The sequence below is a fragment of the Phoca vitulina genome, unplaced genomic scaffold (genome assembly GCF_004348235.1).
Source record: "Phoca vitulina isolate PV1807 unplaced genomic scaffold, GSC_HSeal_1.0 scaffold10, whole genome shotgun sequence".
In the NCBI taxonomy this organism is placed as follows: Eukaryota; Metazoa; Chordata; class Mammalia; order Carnivora; family Phocidae; genus Phoca; species Phoca vitulina.
This window is the reverse complement of record NW_022589713.1, coordinates 6,189,395-6,214,005: the sequence shown is the minus strand read 5'-3', so window position 1 is coordinate 6,214,005 and position 24,611 is coordinate 6,189,395. Positions and strand designations below refer to the sequence as shown.

At 37.3% G+C, this 24,611-nt stretch overlaps 1 protein-coding gene across 15 annotated transcripts in view; it reads left to right on the top strand.

The window, feature by feature from the left end:
• The window catches only part of MBNL1 (muscleblind like splicing regulator 1), a 202,955-nt gene that overhangs the window by 163,666 nt on the left and 14,678 nt on the right, over window positions 1-24,611 (top strand). For 11 of the 15 annotated variants that reach the window (XM_032408416.1, XM_032408418.1, XM_032408413.1 and 8 more), the window contains 4 exons: window positions 6,833-7,033; window positions 18,224-18,481; window positions 19,686-19,739; window positions 20,659-20,812. In XM_032408416.1, coding sequence (XP_032264307.1) covers window positions 6,833-7,033; window positions 18,224-18,481; window positions 19,686-19,739; window positions 20,659-20,812 — 667 coding nt within the window. The remainder of the gene's footprint in view (window positions 1-6,832; window positions 7,034-18,223; window positions 18,482-19,685; window positions 19,740-20,658; window positions 20,813-24,611) is intronic. The other 4 variants (XM_032408420.1, XM_032408419.1, XM_032408425.1 and 1 more) reach the window with 1 other exon arrangement.

Sequence of the window (24,611 nt, the reverse complement as noted above, 5' to 3'; positions counted from 1 at the left end):
TTTTTTTTTTTTTTTAACATATAATGTATTATTTGTTTGAGAGGTACCGGTCTGTGATTCATCAGTCTTACACAATTCACAACGCTCACCATAGCACATACCCTCCCCGATGTCTATCACCCAGCCACCCCATCCTTCCCACCCCCCACCACTCCAGCAACCCTCATAAAGACACAAGAGGTTTGGAAAGGTTAAGTAATTTGCCCAAGGTACATAGCTAGTGCTTAGTAGGGCCAAGATTTTAACCCAAGCTGTTCAGGTGCTAGCATTCAGGCTGTAGAAACACTAATTGGAGATATGCCACCAACCAGCTCTGGGTCCGTCGTTGATTCATTTAAAATCTCTGACCTTCATTAACATATAGTGATAAGTTTCAAATATATTATTATCTGCAAGTTCCTAACAATTTCATAATTATTTCTGTTTCATAAGATAAGAAAATAAGTAGTTGAAAATAAGTAATTGAATTTACCTGTGTGTCTACTCCCTAAAATTTGCATAAGAAATTATTAAGTAACTGGCATTAATTCTATTATCATTCCTAAGCCCCTAAGAAAAATGTAAAAAGATCGTATTTCTCTTTATTATGTGATCTTTGAAGAGAAATGGAAGACCTATAGTATTTGATTATCCAAATGTAAAAAATTAAATATTTGGATTTTTTTCTAAGTACTACTTTAAAAAAAAAAATTATTACATTGCTATGTACTCTCTGATGCAGAGATGATCCAACCAGAAAACTAAGCAACCTAACCAAATATAGACCGTATCTTGTGGCTCACAACTTGGAAGCATCTGGTGTGTTTCTTTGATCCATCCCAGAAAGATGTCTTCAGCAGTTCCGTCGATTCCAGGCTTTTGTCATTGCCCTTGAAGAGCTCTGCATAAGGAATGGTTATGAAGAGCTGTGTCTGAGCTCTGCACTTCCACTCCACTCCTGTGCCTTTTCCCCGCTCTCCCAAAGCTTAGCCTTGGCCATCGGTAATGTCTGAGGGCAGCTCCCCTTAAGGTACACACACACCTAGCTGCCTTGAGGTACATAACTCAAGTTGAATTCCTGTGCATTTCATGAATTTGAAGTAGCCTAGGGAAAAAGAAATGCAAAGTTACCGGACTTAGCTAAAAAGTCTTGGGAGCTCTCTTGCTGTCCCCGTCGCCTCACCTTTGCTGTCCTGGTGTTCCCACCTCACGGTTGTTGGTGGCTGAGTGCTGAAAGCTTTGAAGTCACCATATGTCACATTTCCAGGAACACCTAGAATTCTTAAATTGCTTTACCCTCCAGGTTTCCCAACCTAGTGCTTTACCCTCCAGGTTTCCCAACCTAGTGATTGAGATAAGGCCACTTCTGAGAAAGCATTTCCAGTAAAATGTGGCCACCACGGCCGTCGTCCGTGCTCCATCTAGTGCCTTTTTCAGTCAAGGAGCCGGCCGGTGCTTCCTCGAGCAGCTTGCAGACAGGCCCGAATCTTAGGGACCAGGCCATATGTGTTGATACCTTTTTACTCGCTGGGCCAGAAGTGAGTCTTCTTTATGTAAATGTTTGTTACTTCAGGAAAGCTAGATTGAAGTGGTAAGGTGAGATTAAAAATAAAGCCAGGTGGTCACTGTGATTTGCCCAGTCAACAAGTCGGTCTAGAAGCAGACTTTAAAATAGTATTTCTTATTTTATTAGAGTCATATGCTACACTCTTAGGGGAAAAAAAAAAAAGAGATTGTAATGTGAATTTGTTGGGAACGCCCCTTAATCTTTGGCTGTTTAATATCCAAAATAATTGTTCACAGGGACTTCTCTCAGTCCTATACAGGGTTGAGTGTACCCAGAAACATGGCTTTTTACACCTTGATTATGTGCTGTCAAGGAACAAAAAAAGCTTTATTTTTTTACTACTTGCAGGTTCAACCTTTACAAACACACACACACACACGCACATGCACAAAGGTAAAATCTAGAAAAATCTGAAAAAATTGTATTCCATAAATCGTATCAAATACTGATTAGATACTATTTATTACATATACTCCATTTTTTAAAAAATCACAAACACTGTTTCACATAATGTATTAAAATAAGTTAGGGCCCCTATGATATTTGCAACATTACAGCATGGTAATACCACGGTACTGAAACTTAGAAAGCTCAGTATTTTAAAAAAGCTGCAAAACAAAACTAAAAGAAATTATACTTTTCAAACAAGCATCCTCGATCAATTAATGATTACATTGTCAAGTGGAAAGGAAGTAACATTAAATCACTTTTTTTTTTTTTTTAACATTCACATAGCTATACTAGAAAATATTTAATGCATTTGCTAGTGAGTTTGTGTGCTGGAGAAACACAGCAAATGCATTAATACCGCCATGAAAGAAGTGTGTGCAGAGGGGGTGTGTCGATGGCAGCCACAGGCTCCGTGCAGGGTGAAGGAAGCGTGCAGAAGTCACACTCGGATGGCTGCAGTCTAGTTTGAGGAGGAGAGAGGGTTAAGTAAACACATGTGGTGATCAATGCCAAATTCGAGTGGTGAGGAGTTCTGTGGTAACAGAGGGTAGGAAAAAACCTCTTCGTAGTTGGAGATGTGGGCGGATCAGGGGAAACTTGAAGAGAGAGTCGTGATTCTTGAAGCGTGATTAGAATTAAGCAGGAGGCCTGGGCAGGAACAACCTTCCATGTAGAGGGAAAAGCATTGTAGAGAAGAAAGCTGTGAGGAAACATGTCTCCTTGGAGACCTCACATACAATCCAAAATCGGAACTTGTTTCTGTTTTTCAGTAGTAGGAGACCACGTAATGTATAGAAGGGGAATGTCCCAGGAGAGTTTTAAATAGTACTGACGGGATTGTGATGAGTGGGGAGGGCCAGGGCGTTCAGGGGTTGAAGTTCTCCAGAGGATTCTAATGGCCAGCCAGCCCCGAGAATCACTGGTTTCAGGATCACCTGGAACCAGACACACCTGTGTCCAGATCTTAAGTCTTTCATGCTCTCCTTTGTGATGATGGATATGTAATCTATGTGAGCCCTTTACCCTGTCGGCAAAATGGGGGGGACTAATAAAACCCACCTGACAAGACTGTAATTCATCCACACATTCCTTCATTCACTCACTTATTCAGTGTATATTTATTGAGTACTTACTATGTGCTAGGCATCTAGCTAGATCTTGGGGATTTAGCAGTGAACGATACAGATATCTGCCCCCCAACTCAAAACAGAAACAATGGAGTTTTTGGCTTTATTTGCCCATGGAGTTTACATTTTACTGTTATGTGCATTAAATACAGTAACGTAGGTAAAGCACTTAGCACAATGCCTGGCACACAATAAATAGAAGGAATTATAGTAATAATCATGTTTGCACACATTTAACTAGGGTCATCATGTGAAATTGAATATCATTTTAATTTCTAATAAAGCCTGATTACTTTAATGGAATCAAATGTCTACAACAAACAAGTGATTAGCCCATAAATGCACGAGCATTTAGTAGGGTTGCAATTTGTTTTTCTCTGCTGAGGGTGTTCACTGGCAAAAGGCAATCATAAGCCAACCTTCCTTATGCCTTCCAGGAACAAAGATATCTGTAAATCGTTATTACAAGGACGTAGTCAGTATCAGATATGCCAGTTACATAGTTGTATGTTATCCTGTGGATACCTCAGAGAAAATAGGATGCACTTGATAAAACCATAGCATTAATGTCCGTCCTTGCGATTCTGCCGAAACCCTCTGCAGGATGGCTTTCGGAAAGGAGACTTGGCAGCGCAGAAGTTCAAGTGCCTCTCTAATCCGATTAGGGCACTGATGGGGCCACGCGGTGACCTACCTCCAACAAGGTGCTCTTTGAAGAAGGAATGTAACAAATTTACAAAACCTCTAAATAAAGGAAGGAATGTTGCACTTTCTGGGAGCAGCTTTTGGAATCAAGTTTCAAAGTATAGAGCTATTATTATTGATCCTCTGCTGGTTTAGCAAATAGCTTCACTTATCTGGAGAGAGAACAATTGGAGAGAATGCTTGCTGAATAGTTGATGTTTTAGATTTTTCAAGCTGCTAGATTTTACTTGGGGATGGTGCCCTAAAATTTTTCAGATTTGCATTTGCTCTGCTGCATTAAGTTAGAAAATCAATTCATGTGACATCTCTGTAGAAACAATCCAGCAGGAAAATTGTTGCCAGTTAGTGAGATCAATATTTTTATTTAGGGGAAGTATCCTTTTATTTGTGACATGCAACTGCTGCATTATATGCATCATGGATTATAAGTTTATTCACTGAGCTTTAACAGAGCTGCATTTTATTGGTCACTGGTCTTATTTTCTTAAAATAAGAATGCTTTCCTTAGGAAAAAAAAAAAGAATGATTTTCTTGCCTCCAAATACGTTTGTAAATTTGACCTCTGCTTCTAAATAATGTACAATGACATAAACATCTCAGTACCTTTCCAGAGTATACATTAAAAATCCACTACCTGGAAATCCATGTTAATTCATAGCAATAGAATATGAAGAGGAATGATATGGACTGGCTGTGTTCTCCATATTTTAAACTGGTCTTCTGGTCTTTTATGCTAAATTTCTTATAATTTTTAAATACCTAATATAGAACATTAGAGTGCTGGTCTGGTTGGAATGGCACATTTTGTATCTGACAGTATGTAACAGTGTATGTTCGACCTGAATATTTCTGAATAGAAGTCCAAGTTCAACATGGACTCACCGTACAGGTCAGCCCTCGCCATGGTAATGCCTTAGCAGCCATTAGACAGTGGGGCAGCATAAGGTCAGCTGCTATTCAAGTAACTGTTGATGGACAGAGATTGCTCTGGGCCCCAGTTTCTGACCGATTATGGATTGTTAGTATCTGGAGCACTCAGGTAGTTTCCGGTTGTCAGTGTTTTGGGCAGGGATGGGGGTGTGCATCAGAGGTATTGCTTGAGGCCACTTCATCAGGCAGGAGCCACCGACCTGGCAGGGTAGCTAACCATGGCATTCAAACCAGCACGTCTGGAGGCGTAATTATAACTTGAAAATCCCAGTGGAATGTACGGTGTTATTGTTTCTTCTCCCAAGTGAATCAAATTATGTATGAAATATTTCTATTTTCCATGGTCTTCTTAGTAAGAATGTATACACTAGCTGCAAAGATTTTGTCCTAAAACAGTTTGTGAAGTCAAAAGACGAGTGCGTCCCTTAGGACAGGGATTTTCAACCTAAACACTATTGACATTTGGGGCTGGATAATTCTTTGGTGTGAGGGGCTGTCCTGTGTGTTGCAGGCCACCTAGCAGCATCCCTGGCCTCTACGCATTAGATGCAACAGCACCCCCAAGCTGTGACAATCAGAAATGTCTCCAGACATTGCCAAATGTGCCCTACAAGGCAAAATCGCCCGTACGTACTTGAGAACCACTGCCCCAAGAAAAAGAACACTTGAATTCCATTGTACTCTTCTAAATACAGGATAAGTCAGGGCCAGACTAAATAAGGACATATTTTATTTTTTAAAAACATTTCTTTTGAGCTATAAGAATTACTTTTACATCTCAATTGCATAGAACTTTATTCCAAAGCTCTCTTGAATTCTGTGTAAACTCAGTGTTCATCTAACTTCTTATTTCTATAAGAGGGAAGAATTAGCTACATTCTAACATTCCCTTCATTCTAAAAAATTTCTGCGATTCTGTTCCTTACGGTAGGGTAAAGAAAATTAATTGTTAAGAAGTCCTTTAAAGAACAGGATCCATTTTGTCCATGAGTTTCTGAGTTTTGGAGACAAACATTATTATTACACAAAATATTAAACTTCAAGAATTGAAACCCCATTGAATCAGGAAGTTAAAAATACACCACCCATAAGGTGGAAAATTGTTGTGCTATATTATGCTTTAAAAAAACTGGAAAAGCAAATCATTAAAGTAGCTTTCAGGTAAATTATTTAATTCTACTCAAGAACAGATGTATTTCCTGATACGCAAATTGTCATATCACAAATAGAAACCACCCTCCTATATCCATGAAAGCATTTCTGGCAGAAATTCTATCTTGTGATATTTTAGTCAGTGCTACCTTGTGTATTTCCTTGAAAAATCATGTAGCATTTGTTTAGCTTTCTGTCTCAGACTTCAAATTCAGAATGGTTTCTTCCTAGTAAGGTAAATTCTTTGTTAAATATTTCACAAGTGTGTGATAAGCTGGTGGAATATTTATAGTTTCTCCAGAAAAACATACAACAAGTGAATATGCCAAATACTTTACCTTGTGTGTTCAAAAGAAATTGTGTCATCATCATCTTTCACATATCCCATGAGATTTATTCACAGTTTATATTGACTGTGAAACTTTGTTATCTGCTGGGAGTTCTGCTTTATTTATTCCAGATAATAGGATACTTGCAACCCATTAACTGTTGTAAACAGATCTTTCAAGTTCATCTGACATAGCAATTATAAAATTATTTCTTAGACAAGTTTCTAGGATTAAATCAGGACAAAAATGGAGATGAGGTGACCACAAGAAATTACTGCATTGAATAACTGATCTATTATTCAAAAAGAAATTACAAGTATTATAGACACCCAAGTTTCAAAATCCCAGCAGAAATTTAATGGGTTAATCACCTATTATATTTTAGAAAAACATTGACTGGATGACTGCTTATTTAAGAAACATTCTTATCCCTAGTGGGAGTAAAGAAACAGAGTTAAATGAAAGGAGGGAGGGGAGGGAAGGAAGAATGGATTATGGATGGGTGGATGGATGAAGGATCGATATGTAATGTGGGATATCAAATTCGGGCCAAGACCTGTAGATTAAATTTTGCTTTTTATTTTCTTTTTCAGCCAATGTTTTCAGTTGCACCAAGCTTAGCCACCAATGCATCAGCAGCCTTTAATCCCTACCTGGGACCTGTGTCCCCGAGCCTGGTTCCAGCAGAGATCTTGCCGACCGCACCAATGTTGGTTACAGGGAATCCTGGGGTCCCTGTACCTGCGGCTGCTGCAGCTGCCGCACAGAAATTAATGCGGACAGACAGACTTGAGGTAGGAATGATTAGTTGGTTTCTTTTTTTTTCTTTTTTTAAATTTTATTATGTTATGTTAGTCACCATACATCATTAGTTTTGGATGTAGTGATCCATGATCCATTGTTTTCCTATAACACCCAGTGCTCCATGCAGTACGTGCCCTCCTTAATACCCATCACCAGGCTAACCCATCCCCCCACCCCCTCCCCTCTAAAACCCTGTTTGTTTCTCAGAGTCCATAGTCTCTCATGGTTCATCTCTCCCTCCGATTCCCCCCCCCGCTTCATTTTTCCCTTCCTTCTCCTAATGTTCTCCATGCTATTCCTTATGTTCCACAAATAAGTGAAACCATATGATAATTGACTTTCTCTGCTTGACTTATTTCACTTAGCATAATCTCCTCCAGTCCCATCCATGTTGATGTAAAAGTTGGGTATTCATCCTTTCTGATGGCTGAGTAATATTCCATTGTATATATGGACCACATCTTCTTTATCCATTCGTCTGTTGAAGGGCATCTCGGCTCTTTCCACAGTTTGGCTATTGCAGACATTGCTGCTATGAACACTGGGGTGCATGTGGCCCTTCTTTTCACTACATCTGTGTCTTTGGGGTAAATACCTAGGAGTGCAATTGCTGGGCCATAGGTTAGCTCTATTTTTAATTTTTTGAGGAACCTCCACACTGTTTTCCAAAGTGGCTGTACCAGCTTGCATTCCCACCAACAGTGTAAGAGGGTTCCCCTTTCTCCACAACCTCTCCAACATTTGTTGTTTCTTTCCCTGTCCATTTTTGCCATTCTAACTGGTGTAAGGTGGTATCTCAGTGTGGTTTTGATTTGAATTTCCCTGATGGCTAATGATGATGAACATTTTTTCATGTGTCTGTTAGCCATTTGTATGTCTTCTTCGGAGAAGTGTCTGCTCATGTCTTCTGCCCATTTTTTGACTTGATTATTTGTTTTTTGGGTGTTGAGTTTGAGAAGTTCTTTATAGATCTTGGCTTCTTTATGGACTCCATTCTGATTTTCGAAGTGTGCTCTTTGTTTGCTTCTTCCATGGCCATAAAGGTTAAAAAAAATCGAAGCAGAGATTTTGGTTTAGTGTTTGGAGCATTTTGCGAGAATTGAGGTATGCTGTGTTTGAATGGAATGTGTATAAAAGCCACAGCATCTCTACGTATGACAGTGGATAAGAACTTGAAACTGGGGTCGGACTGCCTGTTCACCTCGTTATGTCTCAGGTTCCTCATCTTTAAAGTAGACGTAATAACGACACTTTCCTCAAAGAGTTAGGCCAGTGTCTGGCACACAGCACATGCTCCCTAAATGTTCATCGTTGGTGTTACTTCTATTAAGAATAAATTCTCTTCCTCCCCTGACACTTGTTCTCACGACGGTTTGCTCAGTGACTAGGTATCAAGCATTTTAAAATTTATTACTGCAAGTTTCCTCGCAGACCTCACTGTATTTTGGTTGGAATAGCAAGGCAGCTTCGCTTGTGAAGTGTGCTCTGATAAAAAAGTTTTTAAATTGGAAATTGCATCATGCTCTAAGTCTCAGAGTCAGGGATGATCAGATGTATGTGCTTTGCTATTGCAGCATGAGAAAGAAATGAAAGATGTAATTCTTACATTGAAGTGGTTGTTCAGAATTTCAGCATGGCTATAAATTAATGGATTTGGTAAGCTCTAGAATGAAGAAAAAAATGGCAACATCCCTGTACAGTGAAGCTCTAAAGCCTGGCATTCTTGTCCAACTAAGGAACAAAATGATTCTTCTTTTCCCTGGTTAGGATGAGGCAATACTTAGGGCTGAGAAGTTTTGAGTGTTGTTAATTACTGAGAAAGAGGCAAAATAAGGCTGTTGTGTGAGCATAATTGACACTAATAATTTATCAGTGGAGCAGGAATTCATTTAATAAGCACCAATTTCTTGTTTATGGGGTTTCACTACATGCACTGCAGAGAGGATCTCAGATTTCAGTGTAGTTATAACTGCCACTACCTTTTTTGATGGTACTAACAATAGTTGGTATTTATGGGGTATTTACTGTCTACCAAACGCAGCATCAACCCATCACATGCATCACATAGTTCACCTTCAAAACAATCTTCTGAGGAAGATACTATCATTAACTCCATCTTACAGGGCAATAAATTTAGGGGGAAAGTTGAGGCACAACTATGTGCCATATGTTCTATGGGTCATAGAAAGGATCTTTGTTCCAGTTGGGTATGAAGTAGAATTCCGTTTTTAAACATTGTATAACTCATTCCCATACAGGTGATAGTACAGAGAGGAAGCAAGAGATTCTGGCTCCTGTATATTGTTTAGAGTTGTTTGTTTGTTTAGACTTAGTTCTTACCTTTCATGAATATTTTGAGAAAAGCTGCTAATGAAGAGAGGACCCTACGGAGAACTCAGAAAGGACTTTGAGACCTGGTTGCACAGCCCCTGTGGACCAAGGACCGCTGAGTGCTAGAGATACATTTTGCCTTGTGGGTGGTTTGTCACTGTGCAGTTGCACTTGCTCACTAGTAAACTGATGCTGTTTGCGGATAAATTAGGAGGAAATTTAGGAAATTGTAAATATTTAAAAATTACCGGAAGCTTAACATGTGAATCATCTTCCTCCTGCCCTGATCTTTCTGAATCATACCCTGGGTTCCTAATGTATAATTGTGGATTGAAGGGAACCCAATAGGCAATCTGGGGTGAACGTTAATGAATTAGTTATTAGGAGGAGATGATATTTAGGAAACTTAAAAATCTCTATTGAAATCTCTTTAAAGGCTGAGCTGTGTGGTCAGAACTCTTATAACCTAATCCTCCCACAGTTTTAGGTAGTCTGTAATCGGTTGTATTTTGTATAGTGTTTAACTAAAATGATGACTTTTATCATTGGCTTGGGGTTTCTGTCTTTTTTTTCTTTTATTTTCTTTCCTTTTTTTTTTTTTTTTTTTGTGAGAAGCTACCTTGTGTATTTTCTTCTGCTGCTGGACTCACAAGTGGCTACTGCTACATGACTCTCATTTCCCCTCAACCTGAATTCCTCTTATCTAAATGCTTGACAGTGGGAGGGCAGCTTCCTATCTTCTTCTGGCTAAGAGGATCTGCTCCAGTGTCACAGTTACAATCTGTTAGCATATCGCGGAGGCTCAGGGGCGTGGCTTTCTGCTCGGCACTGAGATTTTAGACACTCCTCTCTCCAGCTTATTTCCCCTCGCACCAAGTGCACGGCACACAAGGATCTAAATGACGTGGCAGTAAGTGCACACACGTACTTGCCGATTGGCCACATGCTTAGTTATTTAGGTTTAAATCTATAGTTTTTCCTCGTGGAACTCTGAAGTACATGTTTGAATTTTGAGTTCCTTTTAAGGTGAAAAAAAGTTTACATTAGTTTAAATATTGGCCAGCTGTTCTTGCCACTTCTTTCTCTCTTTTTGCTTCACATTGTTAGACCATAAGGAAATTAAAAATACCATAGATTATCAGCGTTCTAGTTCTTCTGTTTGGAAGAACTGACACATATTTACAGCACCCGACGTGAGGCTACAAAAAATGTTAAATCCAACAACAGGAACCCAAGAATAGCGATTTTGCTAATTTAGGTGAGTAGCCTTGGGTCAAGTTTCTCATCTTTTCTGAGCTTCATATTCCACACATATAAAATCAGGGGATTGAACGAGATAATCCATAAGATCGCATCCAGTTAGGACATTCTAAGGGACATTTAGGTTGTCTTTGTGCTTTTCATGCCAGCTATAAGCTATTGAAAATTTTATTTAAATATAATATTTAAATAAATCTATTTAAATATATTGCATTAATTTCAATATACAAATATATATTACACATTTTATTTAAATATATAGATGTAAAACACACACATAAACTTTGTATCAGTATCCCTATTATCCATTGTTTGTTGGATACCTTTTAGGAGACTGTAGCTGCGTACTTTCTATACTGTAAAATTCAGTATTTATGGTATTCTCTAAAGAGGAGCAAAGGTCTTAAATATTGGTCACTGAAATGAGGCTTTTAAAATTCCATTTTGTGACTTTGGGATACGTTTTTGTAATTTCCAAGCAGCAGTTTTATTTTCAGTGATTATTTTAAGAAATTGTTAAAATCTATAGGTACTGGAAAGGACCTTACTTTATTCTGAAGAGCAACAATATCCTAGGGAGAACTAGTGAACATCTTTCAAGTAAAAAATATGGTGAGGAATATCTTTGAAACCTTTTAATTGCTGTCTTATCCATAACAAGAAAAGGTCCACATCAGGATAGCGCCAAGCTCGTAAATGATACCCAGTAACTTGTTAAATGAATGCAAAATGAGCCAGTCAACCAGTTAATTAATTAATCACAAAAAGACACATGCCTTTATTCAGAGTTTAGTGTAATCCAACAGAGGAGATAAAACATGACGAATTTTTAACATTTGTTAACATTCTCCTTGGGAACATGTTTACATTTTGAGCATTCCAACTACAAAATATGTCATCTCGTTCTGCCCCTAGTCCTAGAGCAGTGGTTTTCAAGTTTTAATGTGATTAGAATCACCTGGATGATTGCGAAAAATGCAGGGCCTCATCCCCATAGACTGATGCAGTAGGTTTTCAGTGGGGCTTGGGAGTCTTTTTCACAAATCTGCCCGGTGATTCTAAATGCAAATAGTCTATAAAATACTTACTCTGCAGGGTGCCAACACCTGCTATTTAAATCCTAACTTCTCATCATTTACCTTATGTACAGTTATTTGTGACTCAATTAAAAACCTGCCTCCTCCAATACACTTAACATTCGACATTTTGTTAAGTTGCTAAGAACACAGTGCACATAACGAAATATTTCAAGTAAACTGGTCATTATTAAGGTCATTTATACTGCATAATAGCATTAATCAAACAAAAAACTAACCAGTGACCGTGTATTTCAGATACTGATGAAGATAATATTAGGTTGCTATGTGGTTAACTGCATCATTTTTATATCAACAGTCTATATGAGATAAACACAGGATATATTCCAGGAAAGGTGGGCACACCACTTGGCTTCTAATGTTTTTCAGCTGGAGGTGTTTATTTCAAAACAGATTATTCTTGTGCCGAAAGTTTTATTCTACTGACGTAATCATGACATGAGTACCTAATTTAGGCCATTGGATGCTGATCGCTTCCTCTCCTTATTGACACGGAAGAGTCTAGTGACTTTTTTCATACAGGCACAAAACAATATGGTCCCGATTGACTGCATACAAAAAAAGAGCATTTAAAGCTAAATGAGGGTTCAAGTGGTAGTGGAAGGCATGCGTAGCTTGAGATTTTTATAGGAGTTTAATGGATTTGTCATGATCTATTGCATATAAAAGACATTTGATTCAAAATACGATTAGAAAAGCAGATGCTTTTAATGAAAGAGCCTTATTGATAGGATTATTGTAATTTTGTATTTTTGTGGAGGGTGGTTAGCTACTGCTTCTATGATATTTGAATATCTTTAGAAAATTACTAAGAAATATGACAAGTTTTATGCACACAGGTCTATGTAGTTTATTTTTTAAATCTGTCATAAGGCTTTAGAATGGCTCCTTAAAATTAGTTCTATCCCGTTTAAAACATCTAGTCCGTCAGTTACTATTCCCTGTAGCTAGTTGGAGCTTTGTTTGGGAGAGGAAAGAGTTGTAAGTTGTTTAAAATACAGTAATTACTAAGCTTGGCCACTCATTTTTGCAGTTCTTCCACTCATTTCTTCCTTCAACTTAAAGCTAAACTTTCCCAATCTTCATTTATCTAGAAAGAGTAATAAAAGTAACTATAGATTTCAGCATTTTGGCATATTGATGAGCTTGTTTCAAAGTTGTGTGTATTTTCCTGTCCTATTGGTTTATGCATTCATTCATAGGAATGAATAAATGAAAATCTGAAAGTGGATTTAATGGAAGGTTTTTTTTCAGTTGGCCATTCCTATACATTCAGATTTTTTTTTTTTTAATTACATGAGGTAAGGTGACAAACTCTTAGCTATATTATCTATAGAAATATGCTTGTGTTCTCTGGCCTAATGGTAATGAGGGGTTCTGCCTTTTAGATTTCAAAGACAATTCCCATTGTTTTTTATTTTATTTTATTTTTCTAAGATTATTTATTTAATATTTATTTATCTGACAGAGCACAAGTAGGCAGAGGGAGAGGGAGGAGCAGACTCCCCACTGAGCAGGGAGCCTAATGCAGGACTCAATCCCAGGACCCTGGGATCATGACCTGAGCCGAATATAGCTGCCTAACTGACTGAGCCACCCAGGTGCCCCTAAGACAATTCCCATTTGATCTTAACAGAAATCCTCTGAGGTAGCTGACATTGATGTCTGAAGTTTAGATGGACAAAATTTGTACAATTATTTGATAACAGATTGAAACTAGATATGACATCATCAGATATCTCTCTTGGGAATTAATTATACAATCAGCTAAGATCATTACCCATAACCACCAGAATTTTAAACTGTGGAGATTATAATCCTTTTTGAGTTGAAAATACAGATAATTCTTGGCATTAGCTTGTATGCTCATGACTACTAATGCTTTGGATACCTTGATAAAATTATTGATTATCCAGTACTCCTTTTTTAAAGTTTCATATAGCTCAAGCTTAATGGAAAATAAAGTCTATGGTGGTTATTATTGAACAACAGGTATACACACACACACGTATATGTGTGTATATATATATATGTGTATATGTGTGTGTATATATATATATATATAAGCTTATAATAAGCTCCATAATATTTGTCATGAAACTTTAAAATGACTTTCTAAAATATTAAAATAGTGCCTGTTCCTGTTATGATAAGCTCTCTGTTCCTGCTTCTGGAAGTTGTTCTCCAAACATGGCTGAGTTAAATATGGTGAGCACAAAATATATTACTTCAGAGAGCTCTCTCCTTAACAAACATGCAAATGACTGTCCAGTTTTGAATAAGTTCAAACATTGACATTAATGTCCTGAGAATTCCAATGCCTTAATTGCAGAACATTGCTGAATTTAATACTACTTATAAAACCTATTATTATTCTAACCATTTTGAAATACGCTTGTCACATTAATAAAAAAACAAAACAAAACAAAAAAACCTTAGAGGTCAAATAACAGAACTGTTTATTTTAACCAGATTTGTATTATGTGTTTTCAGCTATCTATCCATTATCTTACTCAGTATTCATGATTCCATAGCTGGTAAGTATAGTAACTAGATAGAACCCACAATTTCTGATGGTAAACTCTATTTTCTTTCCACTCTACTACTGCTATTTAATTAACAAGAAAAGGTTTACATAGAATAATTCACATTTCTTTGGGAAGTTTTTCTAAGTACTTTTTTCTTTTGATTTTTTAAAGTTATAAACTTTATTGCATAGATGGTTCTAGAAATGGAATTTAGTATTTAAATGTTTTCAATGGCTATCTTTATTGACTTGATGGGTTTTAATGTAAAAGCAGACTCTTACCTATTTTGTATGAAAATTTATTAAACTTACCTGATTTACAAAACAAATCCTGCCTTAATGTTTACAGAGTAAAAGACTCAGCATTTTCTTGATTGAAACACATTTTGTGTTTAGCTAAATAGATGGAATTATTTTAATCTAATTAATTTAATCTAATTATTTAATCCACTTACCAGACTATAAAAAGTACTTATATCTGTTGACCCACTAATGCCATTTCCGCAGATTTAACCTTAGAAAATGTTTTTTTAAATATCTATAGTCGTGAACATACTCTTTGCAATATTATTTGTAACATGAGAACATCTAGAAATAATCTAAATGATCTCTGAAAGAGTTACCTATAGTATCACATCGGTTTGATGGAATTTGATGAAGCCATCACAAATGATCACGCCAGACACTATTGAGTAAAACAAAAAAATGCTTACGCACACTGTTGCACAAAAAACAGGTCACCAAGTAGTAGCTATACCATCATTACAACTATTTGAAAAATGTGTACCTGCGGAAGACTGGATGAGAAGAGAAAAAAGAACCACAGTGGTGTTAGGATTTTAAACCTGTCGTGTTTTAACTTCTCTGTATGGTAAATCGTACAATTTCTTATCCTGATTCGAATTATAAGATCACATTTGTTGACATTTTGTCAGCCGCTTATTTCATTTACTAATATAATACTACATCTAAGAGATTTTTTTTTTTTTGAGGATCAGCATAGTCTAAAGTTTTCTTGAGTTCATCAAAGAAACCAGGCCAAACCCAAGTTCGACAGTCAAGGGATAGATCCTGTTTTATTGGTGATCATTAGACAAAAATGTGTCTTGAAAGCCTTGGGAAATTTGCTCTGTTCAGGCAGGTACCAGGGATGCAGACGCACATCTGGCACGTGGCGCACTTCGCTAGCCCCCCTGGCAGATAGCTCTCAGCAGTACAAGTTTTCACAGGAGATTTTTTGGTTTTTGTTTATTTTTTCAAAAGCAGAAATAATGGGAGAACAGCTATTTCAGTGTATTTATTCTGTTCCATTTCTCATGTTGGGAGAACTTGAAGCTAGGAAAAAATAAGACCGTAAAAAATGCAGATCATGCCAAAGCAGTTGACTAGATCCTCTGAACCTTCGAAAAGGCTGGTTTGGGGACAAATTCTAAGTGGATTCCTAGTTATCAATCCCCTTAAATACATTGAGAATTCTCCTGAATTGCATCTTGCAGGAGAGCAAAGAGTGGAAAAGTATAATAAACCAGTCCTTAAGCTGTACCAACCACACACTCACATGCATGAAGCAAACAGAGAGGAACGAGGTGTATTAGAATGACCATTTGTATGCAATCTGAATCTCGGTTTATATCACTGAAAGTGAAAAGAGTGTTGAGACAGAGAAACAAAAAGTCAAAAGCCCAGCACTCAGGTTGTATTTTGGGAGAATGACACTCAAATGTCTGGCACCAGGCACTGGCGTAATTGTTTTTGGGAAAATAAGGAATCTTAGATTTTAATAGTTATTAAAGAGCCCACAAATAGGCTGCTTTCAGATCTTTCTTGTCAGTGTGGCAAAGAGTAAGATAAATTGACAGGGAGGGTGTCAGCTCATCTGTTGCCAGTTCGTTTGTGAGCATGTTCAAGAAAGCAAGAATTACTGGAGAACTAACCCCAGAAGTGTGCATTCGTGTAGAGTTTCCTGTCGTATGAGACTGCATTGACATGGATTTGCTTCAACACAAAGATAGCCTTTTTGTTCATACGATAGTATAAATTCAGCATAAATTTCATATACATACATGAGAAGTTTTTGTTCTCAGTTAAGTGTGTCTCTCTTGTCCTGGTTGTTTTGTTGAGCCTAATCCAGTTAAGTGTTGGTTAGGGACTGGGGATTTGTGGTGTAGAAAGCTCCGCAGCTAATCAGCTAGAGTGGAGGACAGTAGTTCAGGGGAACAGCTTAATCACTTTCGCTTTTCAAATTATAAACTCCTGGTTAGCCTTGTTTTCTTCTGTTCAAGAAGACAGACGCAATGAGAAAAAAACAAGAGGGTCCTCTGTAACTTCCTAAGTCATCTCTGGATTCTTAATATCTCTCAGAGTGCCTGGCCTATAATATTTGTTCAGTAAATTTTTTAAATTAAATAAATGAATGAGGTGATGAATAAAGGCGGTTCATTGCTGTGTATATGGAATACAAGGCTTCAGCTAGCTCGAGGTTTAAAAATAGTGCCAGATGTCATTTATAATGCCCGTTTTCAGATGTAGCATGATACGAATTATAGCGGTCTTCTTAAAAGGAAGCACTTTGCTCAGTAATGGGATATGGATATAATGGGGAGGAAAAGTACCTAGAATTGAATGTGATCATTTTATGTACACAAATCCGAGAAAACCTTTGCTTTTAAAATCATAACATGGTTCCCGTTTCTCTTTCTTGCTGTACTCCAAAATAAAGTGCTTGGGGTCTGTATATTTTCTCAGTTTGTGAAAAGATACGTGAAAAATAAAAACTGTCTCCTTGAAGCACAAAGTAGGAGCATGAAATATTAAAAGGACATTCTGTGTTTTAGATGGCCCTCTTGTGGTAAAAAGGTCAAACTGTCCCAAATGAAGCCGGTGTTGGCAACTTCCTGATTTGAGCAGCCATCATGACAAACTTCAATAGGAAGAGTCAAAATTGAGCAGACACATGAGAAATGATCCATTTTCACCCTTTCCCCAGGGACTCCATCCACAATTAACAGATATAAACCAAATAGACAGTAACAAAAACTAATCTTTTTCCCTCTGCTTCATATATCTACCAAGTGAATCTCTAATGATCAGAAACCTAGCACTCGGAAACATTTTACTAAAAAGCTATCAAGTTTTACTTTTTGTACTTTTACTTGTAAATAATTTCAGATAGCACAGAAGTTGCAAAAATAGAACCAAGAGTTCCTGCCTGTCCGTCACCCGGTTTACCTAAATATTAACCACTCACACGACCGTGTCATCACTTACAAAACAAATTGGCGGTGATATTCTGCTATTAGCCAATCTACACACTTCAGTCAGATTTCACCAGTTTCTCTACCAGTATCCTTTCTCTGACCCCAGGATCATTCAGTCGGTGACAGTGTTTCATCGTCCTTTGCCTTTCACGGCCTTGATACTTTTAAGAGAGTACTGATTAGTTATTTCGTAAAACATTCCCCCACTTCAGTTTGTCTGATGTTTTCTCATGATTAAATTCAGGTTATGCAGTCTCAGCAATAATAAACGAAAGTGATGTGGTGGCCTTTTTATCGGTGCGTCCTATCAATGGATACATGACGCCATTATGTCTTCTTGGCGTTATTAACTTTGATCACTTGGTTAAAGTGGGGCCTGCCAGGTCCCTTCACTGTAAAGTTACTGTTTTTCCCTTGGTAATTAATAAGTACATCAACATAATTTAAATTAGATGTCTTACCATAATTCATATCAAATATGCATTTTCTTTCTCATGGAAGTCCTACTGAGATGGGGTTATAACTTGTGCACTCAATGAGGAACTCAAGTTATTCGGTGTCTTTTTTTCTTTTTCTTTTTTTTGCAAATGATCTTTTCCCCCTTCGCGTGTGGCCTTCTCCCACTAGTCTCGCACTTTAAGTCAAAATCCTCGGAAGGGTTCTCTTTGCCCATGTTGACTGAGCCCCCTGCGCTTCATGACCTCGTAGGTATGTCGAGAGTACCAGCGAGGCAATTGCAACAGAGGAGAAAACGACTGTCGGTTTGCTCATCCTGCTGACAGCACGATGATTGACACCAACGACAACACAGTGACCGTGTGCATGGATTACATCAAAGGGAGATGCTCACGGGAGAAGTGCAAATACTTTCACCCTCCCGCACATCTGCAAGCCAAGATCAAGGCCGCCCAGTACCAGGTCAACCAGGCTGCGGCAGCTCAGGCTGCAGCCACTGCAGCCGCCATGGTGAGTAGCGGCCCCGGCTCTGTCTCTGCTAGCCGCCAGACTGAACCACTGTATCTGACTACAAGCTGTTCCTTTATTAACCTTTCAATTTTTTTTTTCTTTCTTCTTCTTTTTTTTTTTTTTTTTTTTGCTGAAGATATGTTTGTTCAGGTATCCCCGACAATACATAATGAAGTTAACCATTCACAGATGTGAGGGTAACTCCTCAAATGGTTCCGATTGCTCCTACCCTTGGCCTAACTCTTACTACTCTGTCTTATTCTGGATATAGGGTTTCTGAAATTTCCGCTTTGTAAAGAACACCCGTCTCCTTTTTCAACCTAACGATACTGCCATTTTCGGTCCTCTTATTTTTCTGTGTGCCATCTAATCAGCCGTTGTTCCCCTTCGGTGTGTTCTTTTGCACATCAAGGCTCTTCTCTACATGTATCTTGCTTTTAACAAGAACATAATCTGGAACTATTTAGGAGAATTGCTTAAGCAAAATTGTTCTGAGGATTAGCCACCAGATTTTCAACCGTGTGCTACCTAGATCGTCTTAAATCATGTTGTGGCATAAACATAATTGTCAAACTAGAGAAGCTTGGCTTATGCCATCGTACAGAAAGGAGAAAGACAGACAGCAGTACTCAAGGAGTTAGAGATTGGATCCTTTAGAGCAGATACCTATATTCTTAAGGTAAATTTTAATGTGATCTAATAGCTGATTTTAATGAGTCCATTCTTTGTTCTTTGCTTAGCTGTTTTAATGTTGTCCTTTTTTTTACATAAATATATATGACTTAGTCATGAAAATATTCATAACACATACTGTGTGGTATTCACAGCACAGTAAAATAATCACGAGAGAGGTCTTTTCTGTGTTTGTTTATGGATACTTGAGCAAAAATACAGAAGGCAGACTCTCTCCTCCTCTCTTCCTTTCACTCTTTTTTTTTTTTTTCTGTTAGAGTATCTTGTTTGTAATTAACTACAAAGAGGAGTTATCCTCCCAGTAACAACTCAGTAGTGCCTTTATTGTGCATGCTTAGTCTTGTTATTCGTTGTATATGGCATTCCGATGATTTGTTTTTTTATTTGTTTTTTCTCACCTACCCAAAAATGCACTGCTGCCCCCATGATGCACCTCTGCTTGCTGTTTATGTTAATGCGCTTGAACCCCACTGGCCCATTGCCATCATGTGCTCGCTGCCTGCTAATTAAGACTCAGTCGGCTGTCAAATCACTGAAGCGACCCCTCGAGGCAACCTTTGACCTGGTACTATGACCTTTCACCTTTTAGCTTGGCATGTAGCTTTATTGTAGATACAAGTTTTTTTTTTTATCAATTTAAAAATATATATTCCTTTTTCTGTTATAAAATTGTAAAGTACAATGAAAAACTGAGTGTGGTTTCCTGACAAAATTAGTGGGAAGACTATACTATAAGTACCTGGACAGATATCATACCATGAAAGATTCCAAAAGCCCAGCAGCCCACATTCAGTTTAACTACATTGTAGAATGTTCTAGTGAAATACTTTAAGGACATTAAAAATGTATTTTTGACTGTATATTTATGTACCTGTTTGGTTAGCATGGCTTTAGTGATAGAATTATTTATTTGTAAATATTTATAGTTCAGTGTTTAAGAAAAAAAAAAACTTGCATGCTCTGGGGATATTTGCATGTCTAGGTAGGTCTGGGGGGAGGAGCAGAGTGGAAATAGTTTTTATATTACCTGTTTCGGTCACTCTGTACAATTAACAATTAACATTGCTTATACTCGTCAATCCTCATGGAGCTCGCAGTGCAGCTTTTCTTCTTTCCCCAAATCAGTGGCTTCTCACAGAAAGCCTGAAGCATTATGGGACTTAAAACACTTTAACACATTATAACATGTGCTCTCGTCCTAGTGGGGTTTTTTTTTTGTTTTGGTTTGGTTTGGTTTGGTTTGGGTTTTTTTTTTGTTTTTTGTTTTTTTTGGACAAAAATAATGCTTCCTTTAAAGCTTTTATCTTGCCTTTTTTTTTTTTTTTCATTTTTGTTGATTGGATTTTTTTTTTTCCCCCTGGGTAGTTCAGTGCTCTGCTGCTTGCTTGCTCATGCTTCCTAACAATTTTAGCCTTCAACTGATTTTTCTTTTTTCTTTTTCTCTTTTTACTGGTATTTGTTTTTTATACTCATTCACTGAACAGGGAATTCCTCAAGCTGTACTTCCCCCATTACCAAAGAGGCCTGCTCTTGAAAAAACCAACGGTGCCACCGCAGTCTTTAACACTGGTATTTTCCAATACCAACAGGCTCTAGCCAACATGCAGTTGCAACAACATACAGCATTTCTCCCACCAGGTAAGGGGTCTGAGCTTGTTAATGAACGAATCTGACGAGCTGCAGAGAGTTGTGCTGGTAGAGCAGATAAGCCTTGCCCCCAGTTTGCTGTTAGCCATAGATAAGGTGAAAGGTAAGGTGGTCAACAGTGGAAACTTAAAAACGGAGAATTTTAGCTTAATGAGAAGTGGATTAAAGATCAGTGTGATGTGTTATATATTTCTTTTTGTTTGTGTAATTTGGAATTGAAATACAGTTCTCTCTCTTTTTTTTTTCCTCCTTCCTCAACACTGTTATATGTCTGTCAAGCTATTTTATGACACTTTCCTGCTGTAAGACCCCTTTGCCGTCATGATTCCATAGAGTAAATCTGAATTCGATGAAATGACACTTCCAGTTTTGATTTTTATTTTTCAGCCTTTTTGTTTTCAAGGTGGAGAATAAAAACAAAAACAAAACAAAACAACAACAAAAAACTGACTCTGTGTTCCAGAGCTCTTCAAAGGTGCTCTTATTGGTACCAGTCAATACATTGCTTAAAATCATTTTTTGCTCCTGAGCTAATATTGAAATTCTCCTAAGTGCCCAGGGAGGTTTACATCTACTATTGAGTTATACATTTGTGGTTTCAGTTGATTTCATCTTAGTCACATAAGCATACTCTAGTGCTATCCACAAGGGTATAAAATTTAGAAACAATCAGTCATTTAATTACTTGAAAATTTATTATTTTTACTCTTCGTACAGAAGAAGAAATACATATTAAACTTCTTAAAACCTGGAAAATACATATTATTTCAGAAAATACACATTAAACTTCTCATAATCTGGAATTCAACTAACTGGAGACTAATCCCATTTTCCTCTTTCCCTCTTAACCTTTCTGAAATAACTACCATGGGTTCAGAGATGTATTTAATAAAATGATTTTATCTTACTAATTAAATTAATAAATGAATGACGAGGTGTGTAGGTCAGAGGTCCAGCATCATTAGTATATTACCCTATATTGACAGTATTTAAATGCATTAGGTTCAAAATGCCGTGAGGGAATGTGATCACTTATTTTTGAATCATGAACAAAAGAATAAATTACATTCACGGTAATTTTTACTGCTAAGCACAACTTTTTATACAGTGCATCTCCGAAAGCTGGCCATCCAGATGTAGAATAGGTAGCAACATTCAGTGAACTGGAGTATCTGGAGTATTCCATGAATTAAAATAGCATATGCCTTAGGCACCATGGATAAAATGTTTGTACTCACGAAATAAGATCTAGCAAGTTGCGGTTTGTCCATTGTAGAATACAAATTAAATCATTTTGATCTGTAAGGTATTTATGCATTCAGAGGAGAAAAATCTCTCATATCTTACATATTTCTCCTATATTTTATAAGATTAAAAATTTTTTCTCAACATATATAGGTCTTCGGAGATTTCCAGAATTTAATCTTTTTGCTTTTATATAAAAATTGCCATACCCCTAGATTTATGCCATCTTCAATAAATAATCTATCAATTTTTCTATAGCCAGATCACTAAAGTTTAAAGAGATTGTGGGTAGCTACCATAATCTCTTTGAAGAAATTAAAGATTATTTTTGTCCGTTTATTTTCATTGAATAAAACATTGCCATTCAAAGTGAGTGTCTTTAAAATCTAAAAATAAAAGAATCTAGGGCGCCTGGGTGGCTCAGTTGGTTAAGCGACTGCCTTCAGCTCAGGTCATGATCCTGGAGTCCCTGAATCGAGTCCCGCATCGGGCTCCCTGCTCGGCAGGGAGTCTGCTTCTCCCTCTGACCCTACCCCCTCTCATGTGCTTGCTCTCTCTCATTCTCTCTCTCTCAAATAAATTAAAAAAAAAAAAAAAAAAAAAAAATCTTTAAAAATAAAAGAATCTAACTTCTTCCATATATTATTTAAGGAAATCTAACATTTCTATCTTATTACATGGGTTTTATGTTAGTTTCTCCAACAACATTCTGATGACTAAGGACTTTTCTAAATAAGCTTAACCATTAATTGAATTTATGCAATGATATTTATGACAGTAATCCCTCCCTAGAAAGGCTTTTAGTGTGTGGATAAGACAGAGCAAAAGAAGCTAAGTAAGGATCAAGTTAGGGAAAAACAATAAACACATTCATAATTCAAAATCATACTTATCTCTCTGTTCTAGAAACTAAGCCTTGTTAATTTAAATAAAATGTGTCACATATATTGAAGTGTGCTGAAAATGTTAAGATATATTTGCATTTTATGATGAATTTTGCATCAGAGATATTCTATATTCTGTTCTTGATATTTCTAATAAATATGATACGAAATTATTGCAATAGTAATATAAAATTACACCTATTTGTAACCCAGTTTTAAAGGGCTTAACCTTTATTAGTCACATAATCAGAAGTAGGTAAAACCTTAGTCATTCTTTTAAACTATTGTCATTATTTGTTATATGTGCTTGAGTACAAAAAAAATTGGCTGTATGACATTAGAAGGTTAAAATGGATAACCCATCTTTACTTCTGCCAAACCACTTTGTCAGCCAGCCAGAAGGGAAAGAAATGTAATGCAGAGAATGTAAACTAAAATGCCTTAGGGGCCAGGCAGGAAACATAAACAAATGGAACAAGAAATAAATTAGGAACTGTGGGGCCTGGGAGGCACTGGGGAGCACAGGCCCAATCTAAAGGGGGACGGTGAATGTTTTGACTTAGCCTCTAATTGCCTCAGAGGAATATCTGCCTGGCAGGTTGTACCTGTTGTATACTGCACATCCTTTGTGGCTCCATCTACTTTATAGGGTAGTTGTGTCTCTGCCTCCCATGCAAGCCTGCACAATCTAATGTAGTGGCCCTGATGTCCAGGGTTGCCAGATCTTGTGACTTTTTTTTTTTTTTCTAGTTATTCACCTCATTTGGATGTTTATACGTGAAATTTCTCAATTTTTAAAAATTCTCCAGCTAATTCAATTTTTAAATGCTCTTTAAGAACTACAGGAAATCCGTCCTGCCACAAATTGATGTAATCTCATATATAATACCTGGGAGAAAAGGAAGTTTATTTTCCAAAGACTATGTTACTCTGCAGGCATACAGGTGAATTATATGATCAGAGCATCCTAACTGCCCACAATATAATAATTTGGAAGGTATATTCTGAAGGCTCTATTGGAACTGAAAAGAAAATAGAAGTTACTTATTTTTTTGTAGCTTAGAGTTTTAGAGCTCTGTAGTCTCTTGCTTCACTAATAACTTCAGTGGCATGTAGGTCTATTCCATTGAAGTTACAGTGAAGTATAGTTGTCTAGATCATTAGAGGAGGTGATTGCATACAGACTAGGTTGCTGGCAAAAGATCGGGGTCCAGTGGCAGGCCAGGTAGCTAGCTAAGAAAAAATTACTATATATCATAACTTTTAATAACAAAAGTGGACTTATGTGGCACCTACCCATCTATCATCCCTCCATGCATGCATGCACGCATACATCCATTTATCCATCTATCCTTCCAACCATCTGTCTCTTCTTCCTTCTTATCCTCCTTCCCTCCTTTGTCTCTCACCCTCCTTCCTTCCCTTCCTCTTTTCCTTCCCCGTTTTCCATCCATCCATCTACCCATCCACCCACTCATTGATCCATCCATCCACCCACCCACCCACCCCTCCATCCATTCACTGAATCAATGCCACATGGTAGACCAGTGTTGACACTAGGGATTACAAACTTATGGCCCAGGAGCTAAATCTAGAATCCAGAAATATTTGTCTAGGAGTGTTTAAATAAAAACAAAATGTCAATCCTTTAGAAGGTCTGC